This window comes from Eriocheir sinensis, chromosome 26 (assembly GCF_024679095.1).
Source record: "Eriocheir sinensis breed Jianghai 21 chromosome 26, ASM2467909v1, whole genome shotgun sequence".
NCBI classification, from domain to species: Eukaryota; Metazoa; Arthropoda; class Malacostraca; order Decapoda; family Varunidae; genus Eriocheir; species Eriocheir sinensis.
This window is the reverse complement of record NC_066534.1, coordinates 18313564-18334290: the sequence shown is the minus strand read 5'-3', so window position 1 is coordinate 18334290 and position 20727 is coordinate 18313564. Positions and strand designations below refer to the sequence as shown.

Sequence of the window (20727 nt, the reverse complement as noted above, 5' to 3'; positions counted from 1 at the left end):
CTTAGATACTACACTACGCACTCTAAGTTACATCACTGCGTACACTTATATACTCTTTTTTGTTCTGTACTTCACTTTATATTGCTTACACGGACTTAGCGTTTTCTGTTTTATTTGTGGGCTTTTTGTTGCTTTCCATGTTTTATTTGCCCTCCCCAGAACCAATAGCATATTTCCCAGTATTAAAAGGGAGAGATAATCAAATATTTCAAGTTATATATGCATGGGTTAGGGTATTTTTATTTATACATATTTCAACTAATTGATTGATAATATATGAACAAGAAAATACAGTTACATTATACAGTTACTTCACATAGTTATACCGTACAGTTACATTATAAATCATTCAAATATAGTTGCATTATAGAATATACAATCATAGTCACATTATAGATACATTATACACCATACATTATACAGTTACATTATATGGGTTAATGCATTCATATTTGAGCTGATAAATCAATAGTTTGTAATCTGTGAGCAAGAAAAAAACACGGTTATATTATATGGGTTAGCGTGTACATAGTTAGATTCTGGCGTGTCAGAGGACCTAGATGTAATGAAAAATCCTATAATATTAACGAAAACATGTGAATATGGTCATCATGGTTGCCTATAACCTTATAATACAGAAGAAATCCGTATTCAGAAGACTGTTATGTACCCTTATTGGAACCTTCTATTGTTTACAGTATGGGGAAAGCAATTTATACAATCCCTTTGAAAGTAGGCGCTGTTAATAAGAGAAGTACTTAATGGAAGGTGTTACAATGAACTGAAGGATGTTGAACAAGCATAAAAAAAATATAAATGGAAAAGCAGGGGGAACAGAGGAAGTACTAGGGGAATTAGTAAAATATGGGGTGAAATGCATCGGTAAAATATGGAGGTGATCGAAATATCAGTAAAATGTCAGGGTGAAATATCATTGAGGTGAAACATCATGGGGGTGAAATATCATAGGGGTGAAACGGTAAATTGTCCGAAATATCATAGGGGTGAAATATCATGGGGGTGAAATATCATAGGGGCGAAATATCATGGGGGTGCATTGGGGTGAAATATCATGGGAGTGAAATATCATAGGGGTGAAATATCATCGGGGTGAAATATGTTGGGGTTGAAATATCATTAAAATATGGGAGTGAAATATCAGTAAAACATTGCAGCGAGAAGCCTGAGCTGAGCGTCTCGGGGAGTAAGCGAGCCACACAGCAGCTGCAGGATGGCCAACAGGCGGGGAGGGCAGGACCTGGAAGCCTTTTTTTAGGTGTGGCCGCCTGAACGATGGCCAGGAGGAAGGTGGGTGGACAGGGGGTCAGGCCATTACATATACACTGCTGCACACCACGCCCCCCGCCCCCCAGACACACGAGGGGGGGAGAAGCGGTGGGCGGTGCGGGCGGCTCCACTGTGACGCCCTCCCGCACGCCTTTCACGGCTACTCTCGCTGTTACGTTGGTCCCTGTGCTCGCTCCTGTTACACGCCGGAGGTTTGAGGGTTAGCAGCAGGCTGTTGGGTTCAAGGACATTTTTGTACTCGAAGCCAAGTACGAAAACCTCGCGGTGTCACGAAGCCACAAGCACAAGTACTCGGGTTTACGGCAGAATTCGAATCCAAGTATAAGTACCTTTTACTGATTTAACTTACATTTTTTGGGGAATATTCGCGAAAGTGTAGCGTACTAATTTCGAGATGCTGATTGCTTATTTCTAGACAAAATATGATGCTGTTTATCGTGGAGATAGTATTTTTCTCCGGAAATCACTAAATGATTGACTTTTCAATGCCTATTGTGAACCCACCACCGCAGTTCAACTTGGACACTTTACTTTGTTTACTTTGTTGAATCTCGTCGACTACGGACACAGCTGAGGTGGACCTCCGCTACTTCCCACTGGCTCCTCTCCTCTTGTGCCTTGGAGACCATTTCCGTTGCCACTGGGCATCATTATAAATTTTGTTTGATAATATTCACCTAGTATCTGTGCTTTTTGAGGGTTCATTTTTTCTTGACTGTATACTTGATTGGCTGTGGCAGCCTTATAATGGAACCTAAACTAACAAAATATTACGTTCTTCATTCTACCACAGATTCGGAGTACAAGCTCTGAATCGGCAAGCTCAACAAGTGGTTCTTCTTCTTCGTCATCAAGCTCTTCTTCCTCCTCATCTTCTTCCTCCTCGTCTGACTCCTCCTCCTCCTCAGACACAGACCAGTCCTCGGCTGTTTCCACCAGGTAAGCGAGCCTTGAAGGTATGTTAGTAATTCATGTTTTACCACAAGCTTATTGATTTTGAATATATAGTTTATTTTGATACTTTGTTTTGTCATAATTAAAGCTTAGGCTAAATCTGTGTACAGTGTTGCATTTTAGTGTTTACCTTCTTTTTTTTTGCATGCCACGTATAGTCATGATAATTTTGCTTAATCCTATTTTTAAGGGTATTAGTCTAGATTCCCTTCATATCATATACTACAAACACTATCCATCCTCTTGTGAAGGGCAGCAGCTTTACAACACTAAAGTCTCCAAACCAACACTTCTCAGAGGCAAACTCAGTACAGTCATACCTCGGTTTACAAGTTTAATTCATACCGGAATTTTACTTGCACATCAAAACACTCGTAAACCAAAGTGAATTTCCCAATTGAAATTAATGTAAATCCCATTAATGTGTCCTGTACCTCAAAAAAATATTTATGTGAAAATAATTTTATATGTTATTTTATCCAGACTTAAAGTAATTTTACTAATAGCAATAACAATTAAAATAAAAGAAATCAATATGTTACAGTTGTTACGGAGACTCCCGGTGACCGCTAATTATGATTGAGGTGTAGGCTTCGCACCGGGGTTTAGAAGCCACAGTTTCCCTATTCTTGAGGCACCGGAACTACGTTCGACAACCAATGTGAAGCTAACTCGACATTTCGTCTGAGTTGGAGGGTGAACGGGAGTCACAGTTACATCAAGGAGGGCATACAAGCCACTGAGGCTTGCACCCCATTCCTGTTGCAAGCATAGTATCCACTGTTGCGTTTTCTTCTTTGCAGCACCATCCCTTTCAATGATCTTTCTTGGGGACATTGTTAAAGTACAAAGAATGCACACTGTAGTGCTGAAAACACTAAGATCACACACCAAAGCACAGATGCAAATGGACACGAGTTCACATATATTTTCTTTATGAGTTTACAACGTGGACTGAGATTAGGTTTGCCAACGTGCCACCCTTTCCTTAAAATACGGAACAGCGTTTGTTCCGCATTTGGCTATCTGAGCGGTTAAGTAGATAATATTCATTATTTTAAAACTGTAGTGAGCTCATTTTTCGGTGAATCACAAAACCAGTGCACAAAATTATGTTTGTGAAGTGTCGTCCTGAAATGCATGTAAAATATGCATTGTAATGACCCTCCCCCCTTCCTTCTGCCTTCACCAGCAGCGGCTGTCAGTCATGGCAGGCTAGAGAAATTTTAGGGTTGCCACCCGTTCTTTAAAATATGGATTTGTTCTGTATTGGAGAATTGGATGTTGTGTTACTTATTTTTTAGCTCAAGGTGGCAACCTTAACTGAGACTATTCCCATTGTCCTCCTCTTTGAGCACTCTCGTTTTGTGACAGAAAAAGGGAACCCACGCTCACGTCTTCGACTTGTACAAAAAACACGCCAGTCCTCGTTGAAAGACCACCTTTGTTGGCTAGGCTGACGTCAGCCGATAGAGTCGGTCTATCGGCATCCTCCCCTCCCCTTCATGAGCCGTCACCTGGAAAGGTCTGTGGTTCCTCCTTGGAGGGACGTATGCGTTTGACCCCAATGGCCTCCATATATCCCGTGTTCCCACCCGTGAGGTGGCGACAAATTAAAAAAAAAAGATGTGTGTATAAACAGGATGCTCGTATATCAAGTCACGGCTCGTAAACCAAGGCATGTTTTGTGATTTTTTTTGCTCGTAAATCAAAACACTCGTTAACTAAGGCACTCGTAAACCGAGGTTTGACTGTAATTGTTTATGAAGAGTGTTGAGTACCCGGGGATAGACTGAGGCCACTCACTCTGCCTGGGCTGTAACAGTCTGCCTGCAGCTAGAATGCTCTCCTTATCATATTAAGCATCTTCCCCTTTCATGTCATCCTCTTATATGAACATCCAGCAGCATTATAAAGATCAGATATGGTGTGTGCCTGATTGTGATCATAAACACTTTGTTTTTAGTTAGAAGGAACAGATTTTCATTTCATAACTGCATTGATCAAGAATAGCTGCTGTGGGTCCTCACTAATAGTGGTTTTGTGGTATATTATCCCAGACTATTCCCGACTAGGCTGTAAAAGACAAAAACAAGCTAGGGAGAAAAAAGTGGATAGATATTATTGTTGAGAACTGTACCAGCCATTATCTCAGTTGTTAGTAAACCACTTGTAAAGATTTTCTTTATAGGGACTAAAAGGATACAGGAAGCCTTGAAGACGAGTCACTCATCATTGTTTCTCTCTAATAAACTCTATTAGCACCACTGGAAGCTGCTGTAGCCATTGACTTACTCTTTTAGTATGAATCAGTTCAGTTCCATTCATGGTGGTCATAGGTGGTCCTCCCTGGCGAGAGTTGCTTACCTCACTGTTGGGTGTGTTTGGGATGTTGGGAGAGCTGTTGTCACCTTGACACTCAGCTTTATCTCTTGGACCATTCAGTCTTTGGTAGTTAAGAATCCCTTATTGTAGTACACTAGGTCCGTTACCATAAATTCCTTTTCCAAGTTTTCCGGAGTAACTGCTCACTTATCTGCTAACCCAGCTGGGTCGGTTGTGTGAGCATGGAGGTAAAGAGGGATGCCCAGAGTGTCTGTGTCTGGCTTGAGATTCACTTGCCAGTCATCGTCCACTCAAGGAAGCAGGCCAGCCAACACACCACTGGCTCCCCAGTGTGTGGCTTGAAAAAGTATTACTTTTGATTTATAAAAGTGAGGGATGTAGTTTATATTACTGCATACACTTATAAACTGCTATTTTGACAGGGTTTTGCTAATTATTTTTTATGTTTCTTTGTAATAAAACATCTACTCCACATTGTTAGATATTTCACCAACTCTTGTTGCAAGTTTAGTGATTAATTTTGCTGCAAACACATCAATATTCATGTGGGAGCCACTTGGGAACTGTTTGTAGTGCTGTGTGTGGAACACTGCTTTGGCCGGGGGCGAGAAAACCTTCCCGTTCCTATCAATTATGTGTGTGTGTGTGTGTGTGTGTGTGTGTGTGTTTGTGTGATATGGATAGGGAAGAATTCTTATATGGTAATACTATCATACATGTAACATTATATCTGACTTTGTTTTGCAGTATGATTATTATAGTACATTTGTGTTAGATGTTAAGATGCTAAATGTTTCCTTTGCTTGGTTTTTGTTAATGCATGTTTGTTGCACTAAGTTAATGTGTTGCTGAGTGTGTGCTGAGGAGCCTCCTGGCACCCTCACAGAGTCAGACCCACGCAGTAATGAGAGAGCCTGGCTTGCCTCAGCATGGTGGCTGTGCTGGTGAGTCAACCAATTAATCCCGTGGTTGTGCTTCCCTCCACTTACAACCAAACCTGCATGTATTGCAGAAGCCGTGGTCGCTCCCGTGCTGCTTCCACTGACCAGGAATCCCCCCAGAAGCCTACTCCCCCCACTCAGGCTCCTAAAGGGGGGAGGGAACAACCCCCTCCTGCCAACCCCTCTCAGACCCGCCCCCAGACCAGGTACCCAGGGGCTAAACCTCACCTCACAACCTTCACCTTCTGTCCTCATCCCCAACAAGTCTATTCCATATCACGTGATTCCTCTCCCTCCTGCTCTTCCAGGCGGCCTGTCTCCTTCACCTGACCCTGATAACAAGTGCTTGGTAGGCTTGGGACTGTCCATACACTACTAGTCATAGTTCCTAGCTCATTAAGAGAGTACTCAAGCATGTTCCTCAAGAGAAGGATAGGAGTCAACAGGAAATTATTGCCTATTGTTTTATAAATATTATTGCAATCCTTCAGTGTTAAGATAAGTACTCAGCTATAAGAGAATCCTTAAATGTTTAAGACTGAAAATTAATCATTTAAGTTGTTGTGTGAAGGCCGCCATGTTTGTGTTGGCTGCTTGGCCACAGAAAGAACATTCACTGAGTGCCCTGGGAGTGAAGGTGTTCAATTAAGCAAAATGGCAATGTTCATGGTGAAAATGGAAAATTTTTATACTTTTTTTTATTTCATGTTGTCCCAAGCAACTTCACCACTCCATGTCAATGAAACAAAATCATTTCATTCCCCTTTGCGTATGCTTTCATAACTGTGTTATGGAAACCTTGTGAGTCACATTTTAAAAGTGGGCAGCATAATAGATGACTAGCTGGCCGTGAGGACTTGTGCCCCAGAGCCTGGCTCCTTCAGATGAAAACTTGACACAGTGAGGGGACATGGAGTCATATATTATGATAAAGTATTGGTTTTCGGAAGCATAGGCTATTAAATCATGCTCATAGTTAAAGCTGTGTCCTCTGGTGATCAAAAGTAATTTTTCCTAATAGGGGATATTCATATAACCTTCAAGTAATAAAACTGGGAAGCACAGTGAATGTTTGCAGCCCCAAGTGTAACTGAAAATTTGTCATTATCCTTTTCTTTGACCAATATTGAGAATCATCATGTCGTACTCAAGAATACAGGAAAACAAGGAGTTTGCAAAGCAGCTCCTGCAGATATCACTTTGGCAGTTGTTGCAATGATCCCAGAGTTCAAGGAGCACTAAGTTGAGCTGGTGTGAGGGAGACTTAAATCTCAGAGACTCAGATTTTGTTTCATGTGTAGCCGCTTGTAGTGGGCAGTCCACTGCTGCCTCACGGTATAGTCTCCCTCCCCCATGGTCTGGACGCCCTGCGACCCAGTGGGTCATGGATAAATGGTTTGAGTCACAATGGTAAGGGAGTTTATGAAAGAATATCTTGAATCGTTCTGAGGACTCACTTGTTATCAGGCAGTATAAGAAAGACCATTGTGTCTGGCTTAATGTGAGACGTCTCCAGAGGTACGGTAACTTAGTCAAGCCTTGTGCATGGATAGACGTCTTACTACATACTTCATCTGTTGTATGTTTGTGGCTGTTAAGTTCAGGTCAAGACTACCAAAGGCCAGAAGTGCAGATTCACTCTAGTGGAAAGCAGACATTTTTTTTAGTTTGTAAACAAGCATTGTGCTTTTTATGACTCCAGTCAGTCTAGTTGTTCACATAATCCACATCAGTATCATTTGTTGTGTACCTTTATTGCTTCCCACCAAGCCTTTCTGTATTGTAGGCGTGTGTTGGCTCACAGGTGTGTGGTGCAGGTGTCCGTGTGTGGGTGTTTGTTCAGTGTTGGTGTTGGTCCCTGAGTGTTGCGTTGGTGTGCAGAGGCTGGACCAGGTGCTAGTGCATGACCCGGAGTGACAACAGTAATCAGAACCTCTTGCAGGACTGACACTCACTTCCATAGACACAATACAGTGAAACGATATTTATTGTTTTATATTGTTATTTATTATTTTTATTTTGGGGCCATTAATCTTTCATATTAAGTTTACTGAGATGAAAAATTCCCTTGTCCTGGATGTACAAACATAAATGTTAGGGATTCATCAATTAATTTTTCATTGAAACTTAATTAGCAAAGTGAAAGGGACACAAAAAAATTAAAATGTTCACACATTGTCCATAAAACTGTCACACACGGTGACTGTCCAGCTTCTGTCATAGCATCAGGGATGGGTCAGCTCAGGCCTGGGATCTGTTAGCTGTCACTGATATCTCCCATGGCTGTCTCTTTCTCTGAGGTAACTGTCTTTCAGGTGAGAGGTAAGATGGTGTTGGTGTAGGAATAAGCATATACGGGCTCCTTAGGGAATGAGCAGTGACTCTAATTTGATTTGTAAGCATAACTATTTAGTGCTGAGGTACTTGTGTTTATTCATAAATAATTCAGTTGGTTCACCGGGAACAGCAGTCTAATATGTTCTGGGGCCACAGTTAGGTCAACACCATCACACAAGTACTGGTGGTGGGTGTGCTGCAGCAATACAGAGGTACTGCAGCTGAGTTCTGTGTCTAGACATAGTGCTTGTGAGTAGATACATGGTGCTGGTGCACCTCTAGCCAGGCCAATATACCTATTTCTTGAAAAATTCCGCAATCAAGAAAACCGAGACATGCTCTAGGGGATCCAAGTTGACTTCCTGTTAATCATTCAACTTTTTTTAAGTTATTTCCTTTTATTTAAGAAAACAAAAGCATCATTCTGCTTGGTGTTTTTCCAACATGCCTGTAATGCTTTTGTAGGGGGTCCTCCGAGTCTGAGCCCGAGGCCGCCGCAGCTCCCAGCAAGCGAGGCCCCAAGACCTCGGCCACCACAGTCCCCAAGAGTGTGGTCCCTCCCTCCACAGCACAGCGCAAGAATGGCCCCAAGCCTGCCGCCCGGCCCCAGCAGGCGGCCGCCCAGAAACCTTCCAGTAAGACAGTCCAGCAAAAGGGAACCAACAATAGCGTACCACAAAAGAAATCTGCACAAACCAAAAAGAGTGTTGGTAGGAAAAATTTTCTTGTTCTAATCAGTTTTCAGTCTTATAAATATATACTAGTTTATCTATACTAGAATTCCTTTTATTATAATTGTAATTATTTGAACATTTCACTTAGATGAATTTACTTTATGCCCTCCTCAGACAACCTTGATTAGCTGAAAAAGTAAGAAAATTGCAACATTTTCCTTAGTATGTCATCAAGGGACGTGGTACACCATTGTTCATATTTCTGGACTGCAGATAACCGTGTGGGCTTGTACTCACACGTGACCGCCTTGAGGAATGTGCAGCAAACACTGTGAATGTCTCGTGGCTTGCGTGGCGTGTCTTGGGCATGTGCCAGGACCCCTGACTGTTGTCCCTCTTGTCTGAGTGCTGGGAATGGTGGAGGAGAGTAGGGATAAAAATCACAAAATGCAAAACAAGGCACTGCAGAAAAGCAAGTAATGAACGAGAACATTGACGAGTGCCTCAGAATATTGGTCATAAACAGAAGGATGTTATTTGTGTTAACAGCAATGTTCTTCATGGACATAGTGCAAGATTATACTCATGATATATAGTGGTTTTCATTTTGTAATCTTTCAAATATATTTTCATTATTATCCTCATCTGGGCACACTAAACATTGCTGAAGATTAAGTTTGCTGCGGCAGTGGCTGTCCCGTGCGGCCGTCCTCCTCCGTGTTTGTACATGCGTGCATGTGTGCAAGCTTTAGCGCCCTCATGCCTGCACTCCCCTTGTGGTCGTCTGTCCTCTATAAACAGACTGATATATTCACATTCCACTATAGCAGAAAATATCATTGTATTAACATAACCCAACTTCCCTATGATGAGAGTAGAATTGATAAAGTCAGTGGGAAAAATGTTAGAGAAGAAAATATCTTGATGAAAAATATAATACTGAGTGAGTCTCCCACCATTCACAGCCGTGCTAAAGGTCCTGAACTGGGCTTGAACCTATTCATGATTTTAAGTAGGTTTCAAGTATACTATATTGACTGCACTGCAAGAAAAGGAAGAGTAGTATCCCTTTTTTCCCATATCAAAATTCATGTGCTGTATAAATAACAAGACTTTCATTGTAGGATTATTTGTGTTGTATTATTCATATGAATAACATTTTATTTTTATATATATGCTTACTCCTTTAACCCTTAGACGGCAGCAGTATTTGAAGGGTAGCTCCCCCAAAATGAATCGTCTGTATATAGTCACTGCCAACCTTAGGACCATGGATAGATATAGTTATGGCACATAATGGATGTTTTATCTATTGTCTATATATAGATTTTGCCGCAGTCTGGAAGTGTTGTTATATTTCTGCCATACAAAACTGAATTTTGGACCATCTATATTTAGTTCCAGTGCTGTCTAAGGGTTAAGTATGATCTTGCATGTATGAATTGTCCGGTTGCTTTGCTGTTGTTCTGTGTCACACTAATGCTGGATGGAGTCTTTGTTGTTGTGTTTTATAGTGCGTGTCTTTCAGGGAGTGGCAACGCAGCAGCTACGGACAAAGCCTCAAAGAAGAAGTCCATTTTCTCCCCAGACAACAGCACAGACTCAGAGGGAGAGGCAAAGAGGCCTGTAAGTAAAAAAGGACCACAGCCCAAGCCTCAGCCCAAGCCACAGCCCAAGCCGCAGCCCAAGGCCCAGCCCAAGGCCACCGCACAGAAACAGCCCGCCACCTCTCAGCCCCGGAAGAGTGCGGCCAAAGTACCGGAGAAGCCGACAGAGAGGTCGTCAGAGTCCTCGACCAACACATCCTCAGCGTCATCAGGTAAAGAAAGCACTCGGTGATAGGGTCGCATTTTAAAACATTTGGCCGCCCAAGTTCACACACATATTTGACAAGGCTTTCGTATGAGTTTTGAGCGTTTCCAGGAGTAGTTTCATGACCCTGGTGGTAGTTTGATCCTTCTTCAGTAGCATGAACCTAAAAGAACACTCATTAGAACCCGATTTATCCATTCTTTGACCTTTATAAATAGTTGATGTGAGAAGCGAAGGTGTCTTGTAATACCGGCCATAGTTGGAAGGAGAGGTACATTTTGTTTTGTAATTTTATGCTTTATTACTTTAACTATTATTATTATCATTATTTACTTATCAGTAGACTATATACACTGGAGCGCACTGGTGGTCGACACAAACAATTTGTGGCACAGGTGGATTTTTATGGCAACTCCGTAATTTCCATTTATTCTGCCTGGCCCACGCTGCCCGCCGATGCCTCCCTTGACACAAGTTTCTCAACCTTGGCTGATGGATTGACACCACCTCCCAGGAACTGTACCTCGTGGGGTGACCCTTGCAGAGTACTCTCTAGATCAAGCTGTTCTGTTGTAGTTGAGTCGTGTTTGAATAATTTTGCAAATTAAAGGATTGTATTAATTTTGTTGAGAGAGTTTCTCCACAATTTCAGAGAGTGACACTGACAGCTCCTCAGAGTCTTCAGCATCAGCAAAGTCCTTGTCGGACAAGCCAGTCATTCAGCAAATAGTGAGAAGAAAGTCTCAGACAAAGTCTACGCCGGCAACGACAGAGAGTGACAAAGAGGAAGAGGAGGAGGAAGATGACGACGAAGAGGACACTCCCAGGAAACACGTCACACGGTCCTCCAGCGCAAAGACGAAAAGAGGCTCTTTGCTCGGCATCCAGAAAGGAACTGAATCTGACTCAGAGAACAATGGAAAAGGTAATCTTTTCTTTTACATAGATGTGAAGTTAGAGGGAATAAGGCTTTGGTGACGGAGGCAGCACGGCAGGGCAGCACCATGGCCCACCAGCCTAGAGCATGTGTGCTTCCTCTCCCGACCCTTTGGTTAGTCAAAGCCTTCACAGCTTCAGGTACATTTTCTTCTTAGACTGCACTCCTTTCCTTTCTAGCAGATATTCAGTTTTCACAAATGGCACTTAGATTTCTAATTTACGGTAGCACTGCTTTAAGTTGGCACAATAGGGGAAGAAGCCTTGCTGGCTTAACCGAACTGCCAACCTATGGCGGTGTCCTCCTTCCCCAAAAGAGTAGATAAATAACATCAATGAATAGGTAAACATTTACCATGGTTGCATATAGAAATAAGGTTTAATTCAAGCATAGGAGCAGCCTTTTGGAAGGATACGGAAGTGTCAACAGACCCAATGACTGGCCTCACAACATATAAAGCCTGACTTCACTTTGCCCTCAGCAATATTTCTCTTTTCCTTGACTTACAAACAGTACAAACACAACAAGTGAGCTGGAGTGTCCATGACAACCACCCAGAGCCAACAGAGGCCAGGGCCCAGGAGGGAGGGAGATCCTGTGCTGTCATTCATGGCAAGTCATGTAGGGACTCACAAGGGCCTGGGAGTGCCCACAAATTTGCAAGAAACCTTTGGAGGTATTTATCAAACCTCTCTAACCTTTGTGAGTTCTCCGATATCCTCTGCAGTGTTGTGGGTCAGTGAGGGTTGTCATGAGGGACTCGCACATCCTCAAAAACAGCGATGGAGCTTCTGACACATGACAACAAAGATGATAGTAGAGGTGCGCTGATCCACCCTTCGCCTGCACAGCGCTGTTTATGTTCCTGGGCAATTTTTACCGTTGAGATATTCGAAAGTCGGTATTAGAAGCGTGAGCAGTCACGAAACGTCCTTCAAAATTTCAAGTGTTAAGAAGTAGCTGAGCAGGAGGGTTTGAAGCCTAATAAATGAGAGAAAATGTTGATGCACTATTTTACTTAAGCCTCATTTTTGTATATATTTGTGTTTATATTGATGTTACAAAATTACACTAAGCAATGCGAAATTTCGGTGCTCAGACTGGTTTGAATTTACTTTTATTTATCATTCCATCATTCTGCAAGTATGAATTATGATAGTTATATTCATTTTGGATTTAATTTACTTTTATGTATCGATGCCTAATTATACATGGGTTTTGACTCACTCAATGAAACATTAGTTTGCTATTGCTGCTAACAACACACCGTGGCTTCCCTAAATCATGAGCTGCTCACACCCTCCCTCCCACTAGTGAGTGATGGAGGCAACCATCAGCCTCAGCCTTTACTGGTCTGCTGCAGGAACAAATGAGGCCTTTCCCAGTGTTTTCCTCTTTTCTCTGTTGTTAGTGTAGTCTATCCTGTTCCAGCAAGTGCTCTAATTTCACCTCTCTACCTAATCCTCGTTCTTCCCTGACTTTTACATTTTCAATTTTTTCAATATTTTGTTGAGTTTCATGATTGTTGTGCTGTCCCCATAGAAATCTGTCACCTTTACATTTTCACTGTACTCAGCAGATTCTCAGCAGTCTGGTTTGTGTGTGTCTCGATGGCACGCCACCAAACCAAGCTTGGATCGCCAACACATCACACACTGCTGTGCCGGACACTAAATGCTTTGCTGTTTATAGGAAGTCAGAGTTTCCTTCCAGTAGTGTGACAGAGACTGATCATATCACTCCACAGGGAAGGTGCGAAGAGGCTCCAGGAATGGGGGTCCCAAGAAGCCTGCCGGCCCCCCCACCAAGTCTGGGGCTCGGGCCAAGACGAAAAAGCCTATTCCTCTGGTAGGTGAAGCTGAGCCATCTCTTGTGTATGTGTTTGCTTTGCCTTCTGAAGAGTTAGACCATTACTATTTTTTTTTTTTTTTCTTTCATCCTTGAGCTGCTTCCTCAGTAAAGATAAAAATATTATATGTCTGTTGCAGGATATCTTGGAGAACACGCCTCTGCCCCCGATCGAGAAGCGGAAGTGTCCCGTTGAAGGCTGCGACTCCAGCGGCCATCTGGGAGGACTGTACGAGAGGCACTTCTCCGTCGATGCCTGCCCGGTGTTCCACAATATCACAAAGGACGAATCAAAGGTAGATATCAGAATTAAGTTGAACACCTCTCCACCCGAAATTGACCTCTCTTTTGGCCACTCTCTACATTTTATCTTATACAGGAGCAGCAATTAATGTGCTTTTTTTTCTACACTTTTTTTCTTCTTTGTTGCCCTTGACCTGTTTCCTTTCCTGTAGAAAAAACAAAAACATTATTCTGTCAGGTCTTAGTGGCTTGGTGGCTGACTCTCCCCTTCTGTCTAGCTAACAATCTTGCCTCAGTATTTCAAAGGTTTTCCTCTAGTTGTCTCTTGAACTCTCACCCAAGAGTAACCTGGAACTGTAGATCATGCAGGGTCAGGTTCTAGTGGCTTGGTCTTCCCTCCTGACTGACTAACAATCTTGCCTCAGTATATTAACCCCTTGGCTGTGGATTTCCTACAAGAAGATATATCACTTTACACTCATGATAGGCCAGAAATGATGGTGATAAAGCCATAAACATGATGCCGGCCATACCAATGATGTCCCCACAGTTAACTGCTCACTTCCCTCCACAGACCAACAGACAGATCCGAGAAGCAGACACTCAGGAGAGGGAGAAGGCCAAGCTGCTCATTGGAAGCAAATCTCCTCGAAATGGACCAAATGTGGAGCAGAGAAACTACTGCAATAAAGTAAGTGTATAGTGATTAACAACTCTTGGTGTGTGTGCAACCTCTTTAGGGTAAACCAACATCATTTATTAAGGTTATATTCTTAAACACATTGGCGCCCAGCACATACAGGGTTGCAAAGGAGGGCTGAGGTTATTGTTGGCTTCTTAGACCTCAGTTTTAGGGGGCTGTTAGTGAATGTCCCATTGCTTCAAGAGGTAAAACACCCCAGAAAATTTATGGTCAGTATCTAATGTATAGTTTCCTTCAGATAAGAGACTCGAGGGACAAGCTGAGTGAGCCCCGTCCAGGCGAGGAGGAGATGGCCGACAGGGACCGCCAGCCCTCCCTCCGAGGCTACACGCCTGAGTGGGACCTCCAGCTCTTCATGGAGGCCCAGTCAGCAGCCAGCGAGAAGATTGTAAGTCACGTCATGGGCATAAGAGGGTAATACTTATAATTTTTTTCACTCTAAATTTTTATGTTAACTCCCTCTTTTTTCGAGAGGTTAGACGTTCAGTGGCTTCTATTATCAGTGTTTTTGTTGGAGTGGTAGTTTTATTATTGTTATTATTCTATTTGTTCTATTGCTGATGTGTTGTATAGAAATGATGAGTGAGCATAGATATGAGAATGCCAAGTTTGGAAGGGAGCTTAGACTTGAAAGGCAGCAGATTAAGATGTCGAAGGTACTGTCATCAACATCATCATCATCATCATCATCAGCTTTTCATATTAACCCTTTATCTGATCTTTCTTTTGTGTTCTTTTATTAGCCCTTGAGCTGCCTCCTCTACTCTAAAAAAATAAATAAATAAGAGAGAAAAAGTAAATGTGTTACGTCCCCACAGGAAGACGACCTCCGCGGCCTTCCTGACAGCAAGGGCATCCGGTACATCGAGATGGGCCGCTACGAGATGGAGGCGTGGTACCAGTCGCAGTACCCGGACGACTACAACCAGCAGCCCAAGATATACATTTGTGAGTTCTGTCTCAAATACATGCGCTCCAGAACGATACTACAGAGACACGCGGCCAAGTGTGTCTGGAAGCACCCACCTGGGGATGAAATATACAGGTGAGGCTACCACTACCTCCACCACTGCTACCACTACCACCACCTGACATTATTTCCACTATTATGAACTGATTCTCCCCCAACCTTATACACTTCTTAAGCAGTTGGGATGTTTTTATTTAGTCAGCCTTATCCCTTCCTTACTAATGAGACTTTCTATACAACAAAGTGAGGGCACTCTTTGTTGATTTATACCATAAGGTGCTGGCTATCATGTGTTTGTAGATACCCTAAACTTAACCTAACCTACCCTAACAAAACCCCAAACAGTTACTATAGGTCTTGACTCAGAAAATTCATATATGTTTCCTTGTTAATAAGACTTTCTATACAACAAAGTGAAGTTATTCTTTGTTGATTTATACCATAAGATGCTGGCTATCATGTGTTTGAAGTTACCCTAAGCTGCCCTGTGTGTTGATTTTTATACTTTTATTCATGTATATTTGTTTCTTGCATTCTCACCAGGAAGGACAAGTTGTCTGTGTGGGAAGTGGACGGCAAGAAGTACAAGATATATTGCCAGAACCTGTGCCTATTAGCAATGCTCTTCCTCGACCACAAGACCTTGTACTACGACGTGGAGCCTTTCCTCTTCTATATCATGACGCAGGCGGATGGTGAGGGCTGCCACATCATCGGGTACTTCAGCAAGGTAGGGACGGAGCGGGGGAGGGAGGTTGTCATGGCTGAGTTGATGCCTCTTAAAAGCTTGGTTGCATTTTTTCCTATCTTCATTTTCTGTTCTTCTTTTTCTCTTTCTGCTTCTTCTTCTTCTTCTTCTTGGTTGTACTGTCTTCATGTCTTTGTTTTCCCTTTCTACTTCTTCTCTTTCTTCTTCTTCTTCTTCTTCTTTTCCCTTCTTCTTTTTCTTTTGCTTCTTTCTTTTTCTTTTTACTCTTATTCTTGTTATTATTATTACTGAGATCCATGAAAGGAAGGGCATCATATCTGCATCATCCTTCACAAGACTCCACATTTCTGCTCTCTCCAACATCTTATAACTCATATATGCACAAATAGGAACAAAGATCTTATTTATATCTCACGTATGCACAAATAACAATCAACTCTTCCTTCCACTAATATCACATGTTTTTTGTGTTGCCGTTGCAGGAGAAGAACAGCTTCCTCAACTACAATGTGTCTTGCATCATGACGCTGCCTCCTTACCAGCGGCAGGGCTTCGGCAGGCTGCTCATCGACTTCAGTAAGGCCCTTCACTTCCCTGTGTTTGAGTACCGTGCATGTGTGTGGGTGTGTGTGGGTTTCATTACCTATGTGGTTTAACTACCTGGCAAGCTACACCGAGAAGAGCGTCTACATCAAGGGTGAGCCAGGGAGGGATTGGTGAGGGAGCTACATCAAGGGTGAGGGAGGGAAGGAGGGATTGTTGAGGAAGCTATTTCAAAAGGAAGGATGGAGGGAGCAAGAGAGGGTTTCGTGAGGGAGAGGGAAAGGAAGGAAGCTCAGATAGTCCTGTCTCCTTGTCTATATTTGTCCAGCCTCTCCTCCTTTTGATGGACACTCCCCACCTCCACACTCTCCTTTAGACCATTCCACTCATCTACACTTTCATATGGGAAACTGTACTTCTCTTTATCCTTCAGACATGTTCACTTTTTCAGCTTCTTATTGTGTCCTCTCAGTCCCCTCCATCACAACCAGGACACTTCTATCCAATACGTCCAATCCACATGGACTGAGATAAGCAAGTCACCCCTCATTATTATTTCCAGGTTACCTCCTGACCAAGACTGAAGGGAAGATTGGCTCCCCTGAGAAGCCCCTAAGTGACCTTGGCCTCATCTCCTACCGCTCCTACTGGAAGGACCTGCTGCTCAATTACCTGGCAAGCTACACTGAGAAGAACGTCTACATCAAGGGTGAGCCAGGGAGGGATTGGTGAGGGAGAGGTAGGGAGGGAGGGAAGGGGAGAGGAATTGTTTAGGTAGTTCTATCAAGGGGGAGGGAGGGAGGGAGGGAAGGATTGTTGAGGAAAAGCAAGGAAGGGAGGGGTTGTTGAGGGAGAGGTAGGAAGGGAGGGAGGAGGGATTGTTGAGGGAGAGATAGGGAAGGAGGGAGGAGGGATTGTTGAGGGAGAGGCATTGAACTCTTCCTCGTAGTCGGTCCAGTGCTAATCCTTCCTCTATTTCTAACACTTTCAAGTCTTAGATATTGTTTGGTGTTATGTGCGATACCTGAGGCCTCCTTCCCTGGGGCTGATCTACATCGAAAATAAGAGATGAAGAACTACTCCATTAACTTACTGCAATAACAATACACATTATATCTTGCATTGAACTAATATACCTCCTGTCCCTCCTTGCAGACATGAGTGCAGAGATGGCCGTCAACGCCTATGACATTGTGAGCACCTTCCAGGCCATGGGCATGATGAAGTACTGGAAGGGCAAGCACATCATACTCAAGCGACAGGTGGGTGAGCGGCTGTCTGTCCTTGTGGTGGTGTGGCTGAGAGATGGATTGACCTCTCCTCTGGCCTCTCTCTTTTTTTTTTAAGTAGCGTATAGCAGACTTTTTTCCCCCCCCTTGAACTCCTTCCCTTGCTGTAAAAAGTGGAAAAAAAAAGTAAATACATGTTCCTTGAGTTCATTGGTGCTCCTCATCATGGCAGAACTCACAGTCATGATCACAACTTTAGTGTCACCATCACCATCATGACAGTTATGAACAACCTCCTGTTTGAGATATGCTCAGGGATGTTCCTTTAGGTATGAGCTTTGAGAACTAATTGCCTCTCAAGATGGAAGGAGCTGATCGTGCGTGACTCTCCCCTCAGGATCTGTTGGAGGAGTTTTTGGAGCGGCAGAAGCGGCGAAGAGCAGACTATAAAGAGATAGACCCCAAGTGCCTTAACTGGCGCCCCTACGTCCCGCCCCCCGCCTCCGAGGAACCTCAGTCCAACTGCAACAAGAACAAGTCCATCGCGGCCAACAAAGCGGCTGCTGATAGGAAAAAGGCCAAATCAGCTTCTTCATCTTAATATCAATAATCTCTTTAATTTATATCCAAACTTTCACCAGTGAGGGTAGCCACCAGATAGTGTACTTCATCCTAAGGAAGCCGCACGGCCATAGATGTACCTGTGTAGTCAAAGGTTTTTAGAAATGTTTAAGAGTTTTATCCATAGAAACTTTTATCTCGTGAACCAGACTTAAAATGTCGGTCATATTTTTTAAGGAAAAGAGATATTCAGAATTTGTTTAAAGGATAGGTTTTGTTTTACTGATGAGGAATATATTTAGGCTCCTTATTTGAAAATTTTATTTCTGAAAAATCAAAGTGTACAGATATAATAAAAAAATTATATATTATAGGCAGAACGTTCCTGGGATCTGAGATTTTGTTCAATACTTGTAAGTCATTTGAGTCTTGTGGGTTGTTAGTGTACACTGACGTGCAGGTGTCTGCCTAGCTAGAGGACACCTCCAAAGGCTGTGGGAAGTGAACATGCTAAGTGACCTGTTATATTCCATAGCGTCTTATTTTATATTTTGTTTTAGCCTCCCGCCCCATAATTACTAGTAGAATAATAATGACAGGAGCACAGTTAATAGGTGATGCCTAGAGCTTTCTTGAGGGATGCTGGAGGCTGAGGTGTTGAGGACAGCAATCAGTCCCCAGTGATGAGGTGGTGAGGTGTTCAGTGTGGCCTGAGGGACGCTGATGGTGGGTGGGAGGAAGCTCTCCAGGGGTGTGGCCGGCCAGGGCTGGTCATCCCCTTTTAGTACAATGTTCTGCTCTTTTAATGAAAGGGTCAGATATTCTCTTAATATAGTAAAATGTTTTATGTTATTTTGTAAGTGAATTCTTCATGGCTCAGGATAATTGTCCCTGCATTGCAAATGCACTTTCTTCACTCAAAACATCTCTTTACTGCAGCACAATTATCATTTCTGTGTAATGTTATAGGATGTTTCTTGTTCATGTGGGAGAAATGGTAATGCATTTGAGTCATAATGATTCTAGCTGAGAGTAACACATGCTATTTTTGGTAAGTGTTAAATCTGTATACATATGTAAGTAGAAATTAGCTCTTTACAGTCCTTAGGGAACATTTCTGTAGAGATCATTTAACTGATAATGTATAAATTACAGTAAGTCTTTTCTCACTATGTGTAATAACTCCTGCTACACTAAAGGATTCTCAGTATTCATAGTTGAATACCAGCGGTGGAGCCGATGCTGCATTTTGCTTTACTTCATTGCCTCTGTGTATAAATCAGGTTGATTTTGATGGTGTACTGCAACAGTATTTTATAGAAAGTAAATATTTTGAAAACTTGACACTTCATGAAAATAAAAAAAATAAAAAAACATTACAGCAGAACTACACTGTCATGAAACTAACTCTTGACTAAAGGACCAGATATGATGTAGTCAGCATTTACCAGTGATCAAATAAGGACTCATCAGCCAATGTCTCCCTGGAGTCCCTGCGATGAGGTTCTGCTGTGATGCCCGACACATGATGGACACAAGGATCATCTGAACACTTTTTATGACCAGCTAGGGAAACAGACTTCAAAGATGCTTTGTTTGAGGAGCAGAATGCCACGTTGACAGCAATAACTTTTTCTTGTTACAGTCAGTGATGTCGCTTGAGCCATTGAATTAAATATAAATTAAGCAAATTTTATCTGTAATTTTATCATGAACTAAGTAAGTTTACTGTTAATAAAAGATTTTTTTATTATATTTGTCCTATGAACCTTCTTACAAATCTTTCATATACTCATTGTAGATGAAGTAACTTAATCTGTCCACTATGATTAGCATGTATTTGGCCTTCACTGATAGCCTGGTAACATATTATACTCCCAGGTCTTTCTCTGCCTCTGTGGTGGATAGTGAAGTGTTTCCCATATGTTATTGGTGTGCTGGATATCCCCTCCCAAGGTGCATGACTACATTTTTCTTCACTGAATTGTAGCAGCCACTTTTTGTTCCATTCCTGTAGCTTGATGATGTCTTCTTGTAGGAAATCCACAGTCAAGGGGTTAGAGGTGACATGGGGTGGACTACTTTGAGGGAAAGATAGTATATAAAAGCAACCTTGAGATATAGAGAGAGACTGGAGTGAATGGAGGATGCAAGACAACAGGAAGGGAATACCTGTGGAAATTCAAATAACAAATGGCCAAAGAAGTGTGGACAAACGATAGACAGAAATAGTGATCTAATTAGGTGGGTGTATCGACCTGTTGAGGATAGGCAGAATGTGTTTGAATGGAGAATGCCAAACAAGAAGATGGGAGGGGGGGGGGGGGGAATATAAGAAAGTGGAAAAATATGATAAAACAGTGGAAGAATGAGATAGAGAGAAAGGAAACTGGACTGGAAGGTATATGGAGAAAGGTCTTAAAGAATGAGGAATGGCATGAGGGAATCGTGGGGAAGGGCATTTTATCTGAGCTTGAGGATGCAGTGTTTGGATGTGAATGCAATGAACTAGAGATGATAATTTATGAGTTCTGCAGCAAAACGTGTCATCAGATGTGGGATGGATGAGACTGTGGAGCAAGTCGTGCTATATATATCGAGTTCAGGCTGGC

At 42.6% G+C, this 20727-nt stretch overlaps 1 protein-coding gene across 5 annotated transcripts; it reads left to right on the top strand.

The window, feature by feature from the left end:
• Nucleotides 1-1164: 1164 nt before the first annotated feature.
• Nucleotides 1165-19868, top strand: LOC127003853 (histone acetyltransferase KAT7-like). Of its 5 annotated transcripts, none has more exons than XM_050870936.1 (16): nt 1165-1308; nt 2102-2247; nt 5621-5755; nt 8352-8521; nt 10089-10379; nt 11025-11297; nt 13057-13157; nt 13298-13453; nt 13975-14091; nt 14342-14491; nt 14922-15148; nt 15617-15803; nt 16265-16358; nt 16888-17034; nt 17481-17587; nt 17952-19868. In XM_050870936.1, exons 1-16 carry the CDS (start codon nt 1294-1296, stop codon nt 18153-18155), a joined length of 2520 nt encoding a protein of 839 aa, XP_050726893.1. In that variant the 5' UTR covers nt 1165-1293; the 3' UTR covers nt 18156-19868. The 5 variants fall into 5 exon arrangements, with proteins under 5 accessions (XP_050726893.1, XP_050726892.1, XP_050726894.1 ...); XM_050870935.1 differs by having other exon boundaries at nt 8352-8596; XM_050870937.1 differs by lacking the exon at nt 5621-5755 and having other exon boundaries at nt 8352-8596.
• Nucleotides 19869-20727: the final 859 nt, after the last annotated feature.

What these genes read in the sequence shown, in the direction of transcription:
- LOC127003853 (XM_050870935.1), top strand. An exon ending in TCCTCGGCTGTTTCCACCAG is followed by an intron (nt 2,248 to 5,620) that starts GTAAGCGAGCCT and finishes CATGTATTGCAG; the next exon opens with AAGCCGTGGTCGCTCCCGTG. An exon ending in ACATCATACTCAAGCGACAG is followed by an intron (nt 17,588 to 17,951) that starts GTGGGTGAGCGG and finishes CTCTCCCCTCAG; the next exon opens with GATCTGTTGGAGGAGTTTTT.